Raw genomic sequence first — 19,546 nt, forward strand, 5'->3', positions numbered from 1 at the left:
TATACATATATGGAGACGACACCGCCTACATCACTTATGTTCCGCTCAACATCGCTCGCCATATGGCGTATGTTGAGCGGTTTTTTTTAATGGTTTTAAAGTGAAACGCATCAAATATGCCTTCGTGTGTGTTTCGATATTGCACAAATAATACAAATAATACGGAAATGTGCAAAGGAATAACTTTCATCGGTAAGAACCTAACTAGATAATAATTTTTAAAACTTAGTTAGAGCAAAAAAATGGCGCACAGATTTTGTTCGTGGTGTCTCCTCCATACGTATAGTAATATTATCTCAATGCATTTTAGGCCTTCTATTAGATTATAATATAAGTGAGTTTATATTAAAAGCACCGACCCACTTCCATTATTCGTATTTCCTTTATTTTCATAGATATTGGACCAAGAATTCCTTTCTTTGAATTGTATTGTGTCAATATTATCGAAGCGAAGGCCAAATTATTTTATTAACTTATTTCCATAGAAATGAGCTATAAGGCAATATATTCAATTTAATAAAACAGTATTTTGTTGTAATACTTTATATTATGAAACATGTAAAGCCGTAAAGTTTTGTATTAAAAGAATTCCATTTTGCTCTATGTGAATTGAATTAAAAAAATACTTGTATGGGTTATATTTATATGAATCCCAATCCAGCTTGCAGTTTCAGATCAACAAAACTTCGTTATTTTTCTATGTTTCGTTGAGATTAAAACAAATGGAAGACAGATTAACATCTGCGGATTAGTAGGCTAGGCTAGGCTTTTCCGGGTATCTCTCGAGTGAAACAAGGAAAGAAAAAAATAATGAGCAGTTAACAGATAAGGACAGCAATATTTATCTCCCTATAAATTAACGACCAACCAAAAACCAAGCTGCACCACAAACACACACAACACCGTAAGCATTTTAAAATTCACCTGTATAACTTCAGTGTAAAACGTCGACACCGCAGCTTGAACCTATAATAGCGGGAACTATAAAAGAACTCGTATCTAGTCCACACACAATCAGAGACAAACAAATAAGCATCCACTAGAGAATTGAACAGGTCAGCAATAATGTGGTAACAGTTCATTTTACGTAAGCACTCCCTCAGCGTATAGATGCAAATTTGTATGGGATATTATCTTTGCTACGTACTTGGAGTTGGTTTAAATAATTAAAGCGCTTTAGTAAATTGCTAAGCGCTGCGTCCGAGTGCAGGTGAATATGCTATATCCATCTTTTTGCAAAATTCCGTTGAAATGTGTGTGGCATTTTGTACCTACTTAATAATCAGATTGACTATCATATCTACTATTATCATACCATTTTAAATATAGATTATCTATTACAGAATAAAATAAATAAATAAATAGTATTGCAAGAAGTTATACTATTATTTTAATATCTTTTCATATGTGAAATATAAAAGTCTAAGAATTTATAGCAAAACTTGTGCGCAGTTAACCTAATATTATTTCAGAAAAGAAACGCAATAAATTTGAATATCTGACATACTATAATATTATATGGTATAATATAGATATTTATGGTATACTAGCTTTTGCTCACAGCTTCGCCCGCTTGCCGTTTAGGCATGAATAGGTAGTATAATGAGTTATATACCTTTTGATTACCTCGATTGAGATATTTTTTATTATTATGCATTCAAATAGAGAAAAAAAAATCAGAAGCTCTACTTAAATTTTTAAGCGCTTTCCACAAAGCTTTCGCTCGAAACAAACACACACATATTGTACTATGTTACAGCGATGAATGTAACGTCATACACTACCAAAAATCAAAATGAAATTCACACAAGCGTGTATTTCAAGAATCTCATGCTAGATTCACAATGGCGTCGTTATGCCATTTTCTCGAATATTCTACACATTCAACGTTACAATTTCTTCGGGGTCGTGTCGAAACTAATTTGACATCCGCACGGAACGGCCATGCATAACAAATGTGCTGCTGAGTGATGTATAAAATATGCACGCATTGCCTGATTGTGATTTACTCGGCTTTGCCTCGCATTGTTATATGATGACGTGCCATTACTGGCCCATATTTTTGGGCAATTGACGCAAGCGGCTTTTAATGAATCGGCCGTTGGTTGAAAGTCGCTGACCTATGTGTTTTTCAGTAGCAAATGGTTTATTTGGTTTATCTCTGTATCTAGTAGGTACTATAAGTAATTTAGTACTAGATCTTTATCATGTTTTCTTTACATTTGTGCCCAAATTAAAACTATTTAAGTAATTTATTAATATTATAGCTTCCCGAGTTTAACAATTACCATTCAACACTCATCTAAACAATTTTGCACGTGCAAACTTTATTCAAGCTTCTATTATAAGTAATACAGAATTATGAAAATGAAGGTATATTATTAGCTGTGCTCATTCTTTAGTAGATTAATTTATTTATAATTGAAATGTACGTTTTGAAAGCTTTCTATTGCAGAAGGCTTCTTTTACGGGTATCGGAGCGTCACAAATCCTTATTAAGCTGTTATGGACGCAAGGGTCCTTTTTTAAAACAGCCGTTTTTACCTTCTTTGCATTTATTCTTCAATAAATGTTTATTAAAGTGTGAATTCATTTTTTTTACTCAAATAAAACTTAAGGACCTATTTATACATTAATACACAGACACAAAACCCTTACATAAATCGAGGTTTAATTTAAATATAGAGATAAAGCATGTTTGAAAGAGATAACAAGTATGTTCATTTTTAAAAACGTTATCTTCAAAAAAAATTGTATGATGTGGTGATCAATGATATTATCCATACTAACTATTTAATCAATTTTTTTAATTCGATTACGAAATCGGTAAACAGTAATTTTCTTCACATACGTCGTAGTACCATAGTACAGGTGCAATTTGTCCCACGCTCAAACGCACATCGGACTTCATTTTGCCCAAAACTGAATATTGGAAAACCTTAGATACCTCGAGTGCCTCTCAATCAAACCATTGAAGCGCGAGTTCAAACTATCTGCATAGCAACAAGCCTTATTTAGCATCGGCTGTGAAGCACTCGAACCGCTTCAAGATCCATAAAAGCAAACTTTTTAAATGGTTCCCGAGCAAGCACATAATGTGCAGAATAACAGCTATTAAACTTTCAAAGTCACGTTTCTGTTATAAGTGGATGATACATTTTTGATGTGTCGACAGGGACCAATGGTGAACGTAAACTGCGGTTTTTATATTTCACGCGACGGAAGCATGTTAGGGAAAACGTAAACTATGAAAAGTCGCTGAAATCCTGAACAACGTGAAATATTTCAAGGGCTTATTACACTTTGGTCGGTTTAAGGGCATTGACTTTCGAAAGTAGAGTAAAATGTTTTAAACTTTCAGTTTAACATTTTTGATGTTTACTTTTATAAAGTTAAACTGATGCGAAATAGAAATTCTCACGTAGACAGCGTTTAATAAAGAAACACGAATAAAAGTGCCAAAATTGCTTCATACTTTCATCGTGAAAACTCGGTTATTCGTCAAAAGATCAGCACAACGCAGTCTCGTACCAAAACAACGTTCAACACTATACTGTAAAGCAAAGCAATTTTTAACACAAGCACGTATTTACACCGAAACACACATACAAGCTAATTAAAATTTTCTACTCAGACGCAAATGCACGCACCAGTTTCTCCTGTACAGAATTCTAAAAACCTACCATTGAGGTTTTAATAAAGACGGTTTAAAGTACGACTACAAATTTGACGATTGGCCCACTTAGTAGAGTAATCTCGTTTATGTAAGCCTAAAACCTCCGAACGAGCGTCGCATGTAAAACCGACCCTAAGTAGCTTCAACATGGTTTACATTTCACTGTAACACAGAATAAGACTTTTTGATTTAAATGTGAGAAATAAAACAGCAGGTGGAGGTTCTCTTTATCCTTATTAGGAAAATGAGTTTTTATTCTTTTGAAATGCAAGACTCTAGACCATCGGGAAAACGATATACCTACCCTTATATTATGTAAGAGCTCTGGTAATATTAATCTTCCGTAGAATTGAATCCACTGTTCTGTATTGTAAAGAATTTGAAGTGTAAGTAATGCTATCGCTTTTGAGCACCTTTTGTACGTTTATATAAAACTAACGGTCCGCCCCGGCTTCGCCTGTGGTACAATTTACGTTTTCTCTACATAAGAACCATCCTCGTACTTCAAGGAATATATAATAAAAAAAGAATTATCGAAATCTTTTCAGCCGTTTACACTACATACGAACAATCAAACCAAGTTTTCTCTACATAAGAACTATCCTCGTACTTCAAGGAATATAATAAAAAAAGAATTATCGAAATCGGTCCACCCGTTCACGCGTGATGCCGTGACAACGGAAAACGGGTTCCATTTTTATATACACAGATATCACATTAAACAAATCTTCTTAAAATTGTTTGATATCAGGTTGTAATTTGAACTTTAAATTATTATTACAATTCGCAGAATGCCCTACGAGTATTTTATATTTAAATGAAATTAACGTGCTATTTGTTTACATATAATATTATATCATTTTATTCGCACCATTATTCACGTAATATTTATTTCCAAGATATCAAAGCGAATGTAGTAAAACTTTGTTTTGCTATTTTGATATAGGTAAGGGTTTATCCTAAAGGATAAAAGGGATCTTAAGAGGCTTACACTCGTCGCGTCTGTACAAAGATGGTATTTGGCCCACAAAATGTAGCGCGTTAAAATTGTTCAAATCTTAATATAATATACTACGCATATAAATCTGAGTATAAATTTAATTTAGGTTGATGGTGTCTTCTATTATCCACTACGTAATGTTAAATAATATTATTGTTTGAATTTTGTTGGGAAAATCGTATATTTTGCGCATTTCGATTACAATTATTTATTAATGTTATTTGATATTTATTTAACCTAAAAATAAAATACCATAAAAACGCACCAAATTAGTAATTACAACAACGATTGCTGTGGACAAGTCAGTGCAGGTAACACATTCGCATGCTGCTGAGCAAGCAAGCTGAGCTTTTGGAAAGATTTGAGTCAATTTTAAAAGTAGCCGCTGTCATCAAGCAAGGTTTAGTTAATAAAATTATGTATCAAAATGATGGCAATACAACATTGCCAATTAATTAAAATAACAAATAAGATTTAATTTGTAAGTAGTAACTACACGTTGCTACTTATTATCATAAGCTCTCAAACCACTACAAAAACAGTACAAATAATTTCAAGCGAAACTCTCACAAAAACGTTCTCTACTTACAAAATTGTAGAATCTAATATTTTAATTAAGGTTTGTTAGGAAATATGACGTTAATTTTCACTCCAAAGTACATTGAAAGAAATAAACAGTTATGACGAAAAGTAGGTTACGGGTATTGATTTTTTCTTTCGTTTAAATATCTGTATAACAATGAATTGTATTTTTGGAGGATGATCTAGATTCACTGTTTGAGGTATTATATTTATATCTAGTAGAACGGTCTTTTAAAGCTGATATGAAACATAATACATTTACCTGTATATAGGCACGTCATCTTTATACCAGACGACGAGTAGCAGCGCGTCAGGAGGCTGCGGTGACCGAGTGTCGCAGGGGAGTGTCGCGTCACCACCGGCCACTGCTGACAGATTAACTGAGTCTAAAGACTCCGCTCTGACACTCGGGCCTGGTCGCAGACCTGGAAGGGAAAGGTGTATCAGATTTGGAATAATTGGTTCATTGGGAAAATAGTTATATGAAGGTGAAAACACGAGGGTAAAGAAGTAAATTGGTGTAAGAGAAATCAAACTGAATTGTAGTTTTACTTATTTATGTACAATATAATATAATGTCTCAATTAAAAAATGGAGTTTTATCTTCAAAGAATATCATTGAATGTACATAATATGCCTTAAAATAGTAGGTAACTGTTAAATTCAACAATCCACTCAGCATAATATACATGATATTATATTATACCAATATCACTAGATTACTCTATAGGTATCTATAGGTACTCAAGTTTATCAAAATAGTTTAGTTTAAATATTAAATTCATATAGATAATATTATCATATATTTTAGCTAATCAGTATGCGTGTCAACGTGGTTTAACACCGTAAAAATATTTCTATGCACAATATTAACCACTATAGGGAAAAGCTTTTAAAATTTTTACGAAACAGTAATTGCATGAACTTTGAAATTTCATTTAAATGTCACGCTCACCTTTTTTGTAAATCTATCTCGCTGATTTAATTAATTAATTTCATCAAATTGCTTTGATGTAGTTTATTTTGTCATAATAAACGCAAATTGGCCGGATTTTCCGTGATTTGAAAGGAAATTCGAGATCTTTAAAGCATTAAGTAAAATGTAGTAGGTACATTTTAATTGTCTGTTAAGTATTTTCTATTGTTTGTTTTTACGCCAGTATTATACATTTAGAAATGAAAGATTTTAACGGATTTTAAACGCGGTTTATTCATTATATTATTATCCCGACGTTGCGCACACTGGCTGTAAAGAATATTATAATGAATAAATCGCCTTTAAAATCCGTTAAAATCTCGAATTCCTAAATATTGAGTGTTAATTTAATATTTTTGTCGTGACTTTCAGATGCGAAAATTTCATCAGACGTGTTTGCTTTCATAGAACAAACTGAAAAAAATAAAATTAAGTGTCACTTTTTGTACATTTTGTACATTAGTGTACTTAACACATTTTTAGAAATATTTTCTGTAGTTTGGTTATAAATTATAGTAGAAAAACACAAACGTATTATTGACCATAGGTAATAATATATAGGAATATTTATGATGTAACACAAAAAACTGCTGTAGGGTATTATTTGAAATTTGGTACGCATAAATAATGCCATGAAATAATACATATTACTTTTTACTTAAGTACAAGTAAATACTACCTTTATTACCAGTGTTTCACCGTTATAATGTTTGAAGAGCATGACTGTCATTTTGGGTTAATGTAACAAAATTGTGACTCTTATATAGAAAATTACTGCAAAACTACATTACTGAACTACGCAATATCCTCTGCTCTTAAACGAAATATTTTCACCTTCTTTTGCAATATTTTAAATTGCTACACTCATATTTGGTTATTGGTATAGCCCATACATAGCCATACTATTGAGTAAGTGTAACATGTATTGACATCGTCTATCCAACACAAACAAATTTTTCAATTCGAACCAATAGTTCTGGTGAAAAGCTCGCTCAAACAAACAATAAAACTAGATCTTCAACTTTATAATCTCTATGCCTAATGTCTATCTCTCTCACAATAATATTATAAAAATAGGTAAATTCCAATTTCCCAGTCACAGCATCACGCGTGACCAACTGGACCGATTTGAATGATTTTTTGTTCATTCTTTATTGTCAGGAAAAATATCTTATGAAAGAAAAACTTAGACAATTTGCACTAAAATAAAAAAAGAGAAATCTTAACGGCTACTTAAACTTCACAGGTAAAGCTACAATTGACGGGTACAGCTAGTATTAATATAGATTACATTTCATGCATGAATTGTTGATAATTTAATCTTTGACTTCCATAGTTCTTAGATACTTTCCTGATTGTTAGACATAATAATTTATTGTTATACTGTGATGGAATGTTATGAATTTTATTTTATGTGATTGAATGTAACGTTGGTATTTATTGATTTAACTGTATTTTATGTAATTTAATGTATTGTAGAGTGATGTGATATTTATCTGTACTATGATTTAGATTCAATTTATTTTATGACATGTATTTAAAAAAAATATTTTACTTGATCTATGAATTGTGCTAAATAATGTAATTTTTAATAAATTTTTTTTAACCTCAATTGTGCTGTGTACATACAATTTGGCTGGCATTTTACCGCAACATGTGATTAAATTTGTGTATAATTAGTCAAAATTGTCAGCTGTGATGTGTACCTATTTAAATAAATAAAAAATAAATAAATAAATATATTACAATTCTGTAACAAAGAGTAAGATCAACTACGCTAACAATATTGGAGACGCGACCAAGGCAATTTGTGTGACAAACAGCAAAATTGTTTGTTCCCGGATCCTTTGGAGCTAACGACATTTATCCCCGTCGGCTTATTAATATTCCTCCTTTAAAAACCTCTAGACATTTAGCTTATTTAAGAGGAGATAGAGATAATTTTCTAAGGATTTTTTGTATCTATTTAAATATTGGAGATCCTTTATAAGATATTACAGATCCTTTATATAACGTATTTGTCTAAAATATAAACAGATGTTACAATTTACCAGATAGCTATCTAATTTATCAAATAGTAATATTTAGCAGTGATCTCTTCCAAACAAAAAATAATTGACGTAAATAGTTATAAGTTAATTAAGTATTGCGAATCATGTTGGTAGTATAATTATTTTATTAGGTAGCCATTATTTAAGTCATTTTGATATTTCCGGGTGTAATACTAAACACATTTATCCAAAAATTGATACTAGTTACATAGCATGATCATTGATCAAGTTATTAAAACAGGAACATGTGTAAGACACTTCGTTACAGCTTTATGATGTACATGGAGCCTGTGAATGTGGATTTATATTACGATTTTGTAAACCTTGACTCAAACATCCATTCAAAAATAACCCTTATTTACCATAATATTACATTCTACTTTTAAACTCCCCTGCTAAAAACGGGTATATCTATTAAGTTTATAAATTATAAGAGCAACATATTATAACCCATATCTCGTTTGAACTGGATTCACAGCGCAGAATAGATAACGTTGCCAAATTGCTCACTAGAGTCTCCTAACGCTCGGCCGCGGTCACAGATCGCTTGATAATCGGAGTTGACCTCAAATTATGGTTACTACGCTAGCTGGCGGATTTTTGTAATTTCCTATATAATTGGTATGAGAAAAAGTAAGTATAATCCGTATAGTCTCTGTGGAGCTGTTGAGATAATGTAAAAGTGGTATAGTTTGTTCACTTGTGTATAGGTTTTATGTGATAAATTTGTCAGAAATGTTGTGAATAGGTAAATATACTTTTCTTTTAATATGTAGCAAAATTATAAAGCTCAAAATAATTGCAATTAACTCACAAACAAATTATAAATCTAATCAATTACCTATTCATTTTTCATAAATATTATCGCTTACTCGCTCTATTAATACAACACGTATAGGAGTATTTTCGTAAGTATAATACAAGAACTGATTTTTATTTGCAAATTGTATTACATAGTATACATTAGGTGTAGAAACTGTTTACAGACTATACAAGAACATCTAGATACATGCTTGTTTCCTGGAATGTATACGCTGGCATTCAATTTTACATTGAAACATGCATATTTTCTCAAAGAAACCAGAAACGATAGAAAGGTATGATAGTGTTATTTAAAAATGCCACGTCAAAAGAAACTGAGCAACTCCAATTATCAATCTAAACCCGAAAGGTATTTTGAAGCAGTTTGAATTAGCGCTAGAAAAAATGCTAGACCGAGTCCAATTAGTGGGAGCAGAGTTTGTTTTATTCTAACGATGTACTGTAACTAGGGTCTGGGTACGTAATTATATGCATGTTTTCGTGCAATATTTGATGTAGCGTGTATCATAAATCACGTAAATGAGGATTGTAATTTTATACAAATACTGTTTGTTTATGAATTGTAATTTTTTCTGTTAACAAAATTTTCAGCTTGTGATTTATTTTGGCAAAAGTTGCAAAAGAATGAAGTTTTGTGACGAAAATACGGTATGAACAGATATTTCCATTTCACACTTCTCCTGTGTAACTCCAATTAAAATAATTGAAGTGCTCTGTAACACTTCTCGTATGAAAAAATCTAATTTATGTTACTTATGCGGTTTTAAAATTTCACAATTGAAGTCAATCAATTTGTACCAGATTTGCTTAATTTATGATTTCAAATTTTGCGATATAATAGTATAGACTGTTTTATAATGAATGCGGTTTTTTTGCTTCAACAAATAAATTAAATTATAACCAAAAACCATGAAAATTTATCCGACATATTGTTTCGAAATATCTTATGAAATAATTATTAAGCAATAATAAATTGTATCAGTAACCTTACAAGGTAATTTATAATATAAAATATTATCACCTGCATTCGTGCACGAATCCTAACTAATTTACTGTTGTGTTTTAACAGGTTCTAGCAATCTGTTGTTTTAGTTTTTTTGTCGTAGTTTCGTTCTGCGAGTTTCTTAGAGGCATTGACACGAACACACCAGAGCAAGCTCAAGTTATTAAAATAAAATCCCTGATAAGATATTACTATTTTAAATATATTATGTTTATTGTAAATTATATTTCAATAAATTACACATTTTTTATCATTGCTTAATTGCAAACGTTTCTAAAATTGCATGGTAATACCCAAAATCAGTCGTAGACTCCTGTGAAATCGTTCGCGTAATTTCGATCGTTCTTTCCCAGTGAATACGGAGCGCGATTGTGACAAATGGTCCGATTAACAATCCCGGTCCCCCAAGAAGATGGCGCGAATAACGAGTCAATATATCAAAGGATTTAACCGCTGACGATATTTAGAGGTGCACTGATTCCTGAGACTTGCATAGAACTGAGTGGTAGCTGGACATTATTCTTTGCAAATGCTTGGAACGTATCTGAACTAGTGCTGATTGCTGTGAGTTTTGCTTGTATTTGAACGCAAGGAAATTATCGCTGCCGCATTATTTTCAGACTTCCATTCTAAAATTCCTGAACTAGCACTTCGTCTGCATTTATTCGATTATATTTTAACTTTTGGCTACTTCGCAAACGAATGAAGCAGTTTGTTTCGCATTGCGTCATCTAAAACATCTGCACAATTTTGCAAAATATAAGTTATCAAAGGATTTGACCGCTGACGACATTTAGCAGTGATGCATTGATTCCTGAGACTTGCATAGAACTAAGCTAATATCCTGGACATTATTCTTTGCAAATGCTTTGTACGCTGCGCGCTATTGACGTGCTGATTACTGTGTGTGTTGTTTTTGTACTATACGCGAGGCAATTATCGCTACCGTATTATTTTCAGACTTTGATTCTGAAATGGCTGGCAACACTTCTGCTCTCATTTAATTATGTGTGAAAAAGAATAAAAGCAGTTTGTTTGGCATTGTGTTATAAAGAATCATAAACATCTGCACACTATCTTACTAATGACTTAAGTATAATAATTTATAAAACGTTTATTAAAATAATGTAAATAACATTAAAACAATAAAAGTATTTATCAACAAGTCGTTTGTGGAATTATAATGAGAATAATCTCTGTTGTTACTAAACAATAATAAACCAGCTGTGCCAATTAGAATTAAATAAAATCTGTACCCAATTCCAGCCTAAGTTAGTTTAATTTCACAAACAAAATTATCTAAAATTACACCAAAAACATCAAACGAAACGCCTCACAAAAATCTGCAACACTTTCAAAACTTCACTCTTCAAAACTCAATTATAGTTCTCTTATACCTCCATTTCAAAGCGTGTTTTTAATTAGTTCCAAGTAGACATGAAGAATTTACACAACGAAATTTACACAAGAAAAAATATATTAATTTACACAAGAATTTAAACTTTAATATCCAAGAAACGTCGTAAAATACACCGAAGATGGAAAGACATCGTACGAGTAAGTTTTACTGGCAAACATTGGAAACAACTGTTCGTATAGGACGTGACGCTGGAAGATAGACAATTGTTTTAAGATAGCAATTGATGGCACGGTTCGTGCTACAAGTTACGTATAGAGTTGCCAATGAAGGAAACGTGGAATGGATTTTGTGTTATTGTTTTATAATAATTATAAAGTATATTAATAAGTCTTAGTGTGTTTGGCCTATAGGTATTATGTCTAAATCTGTTAGATGACTATTTCTGTAGGAAAAGGCAGATAAAGAGATAATATTAAGGAGATATTTTTGTATTAAACCCTCACAAATATACATCTTTAAGCTTAAATGCACCTCTTTACTGTATCCATTTCCAAATCTTAAATTAACTTTATTAACTTTAACTTTATCAACTATATAACGGTTTATAGATATTACTAATATCATCAAATATAATAAGTTTCAAATACAAAAAGAGCTTAGCAATTATAGATAAATGGATACTCCATTTGCACTGGAGTTAAACTTCATTTATTTTAGAGCGATTACAATCAGGTCTTTTGTATAAGCTTTTTATTTCGTATTCGTGTTTTGCTGTAGGTGATATCGTGCTACTGTTTAATTTTTTATTGATACATGTTCTGTAAATTGATGCGATAGTTATCTAAATACAATTTATTTAAACTTACATTAAATAGGGCTTCATTTATCAAATATATCAGTCATTATGTAATATTGACATGATTTAAAAGAGCAACTATGGAGTTTCTTGCCGATTCTTCTCCATAGATACTGCTTTCCGAATCGGTGGTAAATGTTAAAAATACTTATGTAATGACTAATGACGATTCGAAAGTGCTACTAAATAGTAGTCTAATTGAATAAATGAATGTTTGAGTTTGAGTTTGAGTTTGATTGCTTTATTCTACACAAAACGCTCATCACAAAAATGCATTAATTACCCAACTGTTAAAGAATTAGGGTTTTGTTTTTTGAGTGTATTGAAGTATGTATGCATATTTTTAGGCACGCACTACAGCCCGAACTACCGAAGATTTTGACTAATAGAGTGTTGTTGTAATCATTAAAATTGTATAAGTTACATATTATGCTACATAATATGCAGTTGGGTTTTTGTTTTCAAGATAATCATTTTTGTCTAGTAACAATACTAATCTACCACTTACGTATTTGAAATCTGAGTTAAACATGAGGAACGGATTCGACAAAGTTCTAAGTTTGTACGAACACTCGCACCCCATACCAAGGAATTGTAAGCTGACAAGAGCGGCCTTCAATGGATTTGCTCTGATGACGGGAAGGCTTAACGTTACTACTTTTAGCATTTATTTTTATTGTTCAACATTTTTTGTACTAAATGTCAGGAATTTTACATTGTAGAGAAATATGTTGTCTTCCGTATGGATGGATGCCGTAGTGGAAAGGGTGTGTTGTTATTTATCGAATGTTTTATAACATAAACACTAACCTTTTTTGTGATTATCACGTGGATTGGCTTGTCATGTATAGAATAATGTAATACTGCTTCTGTTACTCAAACACTCCATCATTAAAATGTTATAATCATGTTAGAATAAATATATAATTGAGCTCTACATTTCGTGATATCGCTATAATTTATTTTCGTAAAATAACTAAACAAAGACATAGTTATTAATATCTACCTATGCCAAAGTGATATAATAAATTATAAATATAAAATAAATTAATATTGCACTCACATAGCAGCTTCAAAAAAGCAAATTTTAACAATTACATGGAAAAAGTAATCATTTTGTTATTTCACCCTTTTTGATCATCCCGTGTTTACGACGAAAACACAAAATAAAATATTATGTTCATTATTAAAACCGCAAACCAGGAATACATTGCTTTTCCAACAAGAAGCACAAACAAAAAAATAAAAGCGATAGTTTTCATTAAAATGACAATGACAGATACACACATATTTCACTGAGAAACAATTGGACGCCCGGGGAACGTAAAGTGTCTTGAATAGGGAAAATTGCAAACAACGAGACGATATTTTTATTACAATTGAAACTGGAAAGAAATGTGGACTAACCCTAACTTATCAACTTGATTTGTGACTAGTCTGACTCGGGAACGTTCAATTTGCGAATCTTTTAACGCAATGATTTTATTATGTTAGGCGGCAAATTGAATAGCTGTTCTTAATTTATCTAAATCAAAAAATATGTAGCAATGAAATTGTTGGTAAGTAAAGTATTGCTCTATTCTCCTTTAAGTGATTGAACGTTAATATGAGAAAGAATAGGCAATACTGCAAAGAATCTAATAGATTAAACGAAATTGGTATTAGTAGTTCATTCGACGTCATTTATATTTTCCTTCCTGGTTCTTATAAGCTTTTTCTTCCTACTGCTATTTCATTGATAATAATCCTTACTTGCAAACAAATACACAACTACATACAAACTTGCCAACCTAGAAAGGTTTGTAGAAACAATTCATAATATTATATACAGTTAACATTTCAACTAAAAGCCAACAATGACCCTCTCATCCAGTCATAATATAACAATAAATATTCCACATTCAAATGTACATAAGTTCCCGTTAAAATAAACCCACTTACGCAATTCAAATTTAGTTTCACTAACTTCCAGGAAGTAGTGAAAAACTCGGTAACTAACACTGAAGTCTCGGGACGTATAAAACTAAAAATGGCAGTCCATTTAAATCCTTCTGCTGAACGTCCCCTTTTTATAATAGACGTAGTTACAACTTAACCCGTTACGGCTGACTGGTTTGAGTGTGGTCGAGTTTTTTTAGTCCGAGTAGATAATTGGACGTTTAATTTATGTGCCTCTTGAGCATTTTTAATGACAGATTGAGAGAATTAACTTGGTGAGGTGATAGCGCCGTTCCAGTTTGTTACTTGTAGTTAGTAAATTAATCAGAAGATAAAGTAATATCAAAAATTATGTCGATTGCATAATTATGTCATATTACCTAATAAAGTGAATACTGTATTATTAAACTGTAACATTGATTTTTATTTACATATAGAGATATTAGAATATGTTGGTAATGGTGATAAAAACATGAAAAAGTTATTTTTATTGTGGCAAATTATTTTGTGTACATGTACATTCGCACCAGCATGTTCTTTAAATAATATAACCTTACTCCAAGTAGGCGCAACAACAGAAGCTATAATTTCATATAAGTTACGTACAAAGTAATATTGAATTTACATTGAGCCTTTAAATACGCTATAAAGCTCAATATTATAGTGCATTTTCATCTCAGGTAAAAGGCAATACTTAACGTACGGTCGACAATATACGGATAAATACATTACTTAAAAGCAGACAGAGAGTAATGGACTTTATTTAGGTACATTAGAGTTTATTTTTGCTTGGTAATGCCTTACTTGTGACCTTTGGCTGCGGTTAACAAACGGCTATTTCGCTTAGCTAACTCTCCACTGGTCGAACAATAAAAAATAAGCAGCCATTCGCTTTGCAGCAGCTTGAGGTTTCTTTCATCGCTTGCTTTAAATTAAAGAACCTAACCAGCTTACTGTTTGCTAATATTTGTGCGAATGGAATATGCATCGAAATTTAAATTACGATGCTAGTTTTATTGGTATAAATCTTTGTTGTGAAATATTAAATAATGTTTTTTGCTTTTCTAAACAACCGGGTTTGCTGTTTAGAAGATTAAATAAGTGTACTTTTACATAATAAAAGTTCAAAAAACACTAATGCGATAACTTCTAAAGAATTTGTTAAAATACATAATACGAGAAAAATTTTCGTAGATCGTATACTACACTCAGCCAAAATTAATACACCTAGAAAAAATAAAGTCCCAAATCCAATCGTAACATAAATCCAAGCCAGAATTACAAACGCATTAGTTTCGCGGCTTTAGATAAGGAAAAACAGAAACAAATTCTAACCAGGCAACTCGTGTCGTTCCATACGTAAAAACGTATCCGAAATCCGGGACCGAATTGTCACTTTTTATCTCGGGATAGCGCTGCAATCACCCGGCTCACTGAACGGGTTAATTAATGAAATCTATTAACCTCTCCTCCTTAGGGACTACGTTTGTTCGCTGATTTTTTGCTTCGTCATCTATCTGGGCATTTTCCAACTGGTCGATGCTATTTCATTTTGATTGGACAGTTGAACGTTAAGCGGCGCTCTGTGTGACACAGTGCTATCTGTGCTGTTGATAAAATAGCGCTGGAATTTACCGTGTTCCGATTTTGTGGATTGGTTTAGTTCGGATATTGATTTTAAATACGCTCGGGATTTAAATTACTGGAGCGGAAAAGTATTGGAATTGAAGATTGAGATACATGGGTCGGTGATAAAATTATAGATAGGAATTGGGAATTATAAATTCGTTTCTATTAAATCGTACGATTTATTCTAGATTGAAAGCATTTGCTATTTCTGTGAAATAGTAAATATACACAGCACGTTTATTTTATACTTCTTAACATAATAAACACATACCTACGAATTTAAAATTAAATAATGTGCTACGAGTAGGTAAATTATTTTCATTTAAAAATAGTTTCTGAGCTACCTACGTTATTTCACGTTGGTTTTGTCCAACTCGGTAAAAGCTAATATGTTCGTAATTAGGTAACTGACTGTATAAATAATAAAGTATGTCAATGAACGGTAAGCCAGAATCCATTCCCTTAAATATTATTTATTCATTAGTAATTAAGCTCGTCACATACATAAGGTTTCATTCATATTGAAGGAAAAGTTAATGTCTCATCTCTTCACGTATCGTTGCCGTGGAAGTCTAAAATATTTTATTGTAAAAATAAGAAAAGGGAAGCCTGATGCTGACACTTTGTTCGTGTAATTTGATTATTGTCCCATTTTTATTCTTTATTTCACTACCTTGATAAAAATCTAAAGACTCTTTCTTTAAACCTTAATAATAAATAGATTTTTCGTCGTATTTATTAATGAAATTATATATTTTGCCTTGGTACTTGTCTTCAAAATGCTCCCAGTGTTCATTTTGTTTAAGAATAAGCCTGAGGTTGGTTTGTTCAACATTAGCAGGCACGGAGGCTGCGTGGTAAATATCGCAGAGCATTGATGCTGCGTTGATATAAAATATATTCATGATAGGGAGATGCCATATTAATGTCCGGGATAAACGCGCGTGCAAGATATAAGAGAATCGCGAGTTGCTAAATTATCTTGCTAGGGTGCACGTTTGTTGGGGAATATTGTTGAATTTAAAACAATAAAGTAAATAGAACGAGTATTACATAATTTTTATTTAGAACTAGCTGCTCCCGCGTCTTTACTAGCAATGGCTCGCTTCTATTAGTCAGCGTGATGATATAATATAGCCTACCTCGATAAATGGACTACCTAAAAGTGAAATATTTTTTCAAAACGAATCCGTGTTTCCTACAAACGCACTAAGTGTTCAAGCAAACAAATAAACAGAGAAACTTTTCAACTTTATAATAAACTAGAGGTCCGCCCCGGCTTCGCCCGTGGTACATATTTCGCAATAAAAGGTAGCCTATGTCCTTTCTCGGGTATCAAAATATCTCCATACCAAATTTCATGCAAATTGGTTCAGTACTTTAGGCGTGATTGAGTAACAGACAGACAGACAGAGTTACTTTCGCATTTATAATATTAGTATGGATAGGTATAGATATAAAATAATATAATTCAAAATGCATGAAAAATTGCATTTTTTATTGTATTAAGTGCTTCTTCTTGTATTTTATAAGTCGTCGGCTATTACCTAGATATAGCTTACTTAGCAAATTAGAGCACCTTCAAAGTCTGAACTTCTTGATGAACTTTTAGTTCAGAAAGTATGTTCTTATTGTACGTCCCAGAAAACTGAAGTTTCCGAACGCCTCTCACTTGTTCTATGATATTAAAAGCAGGCATCGTGCATTAGTTCGACGTCTGGTGCAGGTGTAATTTTAGGGGGGATTATGGAGCAAATGGGTCATTCCTAATCTCCATTTTTTATACAAACGGGTTTGTTATTCGTTGGGTTTTTTGCCGTGATACAATTTACAATTATTCAGTACTAGCTTTCCGCCGGCTTCACCCGCGTTTTAAAGAAAAACCATCATAGTCCCGTTCCTTTGGGATTTTCGGGATAACACCTACCTATATGTGTTAATCCAAGTTACTATATATGTGTATGTTAAATTTCATTATAATCAGTTCAGTATTATTTCAATGAAATAATAACAAACATCCATACGTACTGGCAAACTTTCGTATTTATAATATTAGTAGAATTTTCTTTCACTGGTTCGTATAACTGGGTCGTAGCTAATTCCATTTTTTATTGCAGCCTGCAAATGTCGGTATGTACGCCGTACGGTTTAGTTGTATTTTTCTTTCATTCTTTCATAGTAACAACAATTAATGCTTCACAGTTTTTTCATACATTGACGATATCTCTATTTAATATATTATAGGTACTTGTGCTTTTACGCAGTTACACTTATAAATATTATTTTACGGAAGTAATTGTAGAGTTTGTTACACTAACTAGGCAGATAAAATAGGTGAATATAATTTACACAACAAATATAGTTTACATTCGTAAACGGCTGAAAATGAAGTACCCACTAATATCAAAAAGCTTTTTTTTTCTGTATTGCTCTAGACTAGCACTATTTACAAAATAATTAAAGTAATTTCTTAGTACTAGTTGTATTTATTTGATTGTGTGGGAATTTATATTATAACTACATTGAAATATTGTACTCACTACAACAATGTTTCTTAATTAATAACAAGTAGCTTTCAACCTATAAACCTGACCCATATCATCGAAGCCTTCACGTGACTTTTTATGAAATATACGATATAAATCCATACTTAATATTATAAATGCGAAAGTAACTCTGTCTGTCTGTCTGTTACTCAATCACGCCTAAACTACTGAACCAATTTGCATGAAATTTGGTATGGAGATATTTTGATACCCGAGAAAGGACATAGGCTACCTTTTATTGCGAAATATTATGTACCACAGGCGAAGCCGAGGTGGACCTGTAGTAGTACATATAATTTTCAGATACAAAGCATAAATAGATTGACTCCATCTATTGATGAGATGGCGAATAATGGAGTCAGTCAATAAATTCATACCTTAATAAATAATTTATCTTACGGAACACTGTCATTTTATGCTCCAAATCTAGTAATATTCTCTCTACCTTTTCACTCTCTATAATATGGGTAAGATAACCAACAGTTTAAAGTCCAGCTGCTCCATTTTATAAGCTATATTTTGTATAACTATTAACAGACAACATGGAATAAGAAAAATTTTCGACATAGTTAAAGGACAAGGGTCAGTATTTGTGAGCTACTTCCTTTTCAAACGTTACTCGACTACGACACTTTAAACGCGTTTAGTACGCTTTATTACGAGTGTCATAGTCACATATCAAATAGTATGACGTTTGAAATCCATATTTCTGAATTTTAAATTTAATAAAAAGATTCTTCATTAGAAAATTTTACACTTTTCATCGTACAACGCTTCTCATAAAAGCCGTCTATTCCTAGAAGCGTTTAGTGAAATATCTGAGAATATTTTTTATTCAATATAAATTCCGCTACTCCACCAGTCTTGAGTAATTTCTTACTAGAACATAAATTACAAATTAACTTTATCATCTGCACTTCGAAAGCTTTCCAATTTCTCATATAAATTCGTATGCGATGCTTCTATCGATATTAGACAGGAATAACATCCTTCAGTTAGATACCTATTTCCGTTGCAATGTTTGAATAAGATATCAAACGATGCTACATGCTTCTATTTATTTTAATATCCTTAGAAGTACTGTGTTTCTGAACCATCCGTACTAAT

The 19,546-nt window shown here is 31.8% G+C and overlaps 1 protein-coding gene across 1 annotated transcript in view; it reads right to left on the reverse strand.

The window, feature by feature from the left end:
- LOC149482053 (synaptogenesis protein syg-1-like) overlaps positions 1–19,546 on the reverse strand; it is a 106,406-nt gene that overhangs the window by 58,560 nt on the left and 28,300 nt on the right. Inside the window, exon 2 of the mRNA XM_089703738.1 lies at positions 5,521–5,683. Within this exon, the coding sequence (XP_089559864.1) occupies positions 5,521–5,683 (163 nt within the window). The remainder of the gene's footprint in view (positions 1–5,520; positions 5,684–19,546) is intronic.

This window comes from Colias philodice, chromosome 15 (genome assembly GCF_061535455.1).
Source record: "Colias philodice isolate Cphi_HAF_F1 chromosome 15, ilColPhil1 Martin Lab GWU primary, whole genome shotgun sequence".
In the NCBI taxonomy this organism is placed as follows: domain Eukaryota; kingdom Metazoa; phylum Arthropoda; class Insecta; order Lepidoptera; family Pieridae; genus Colias; species Colias philodice.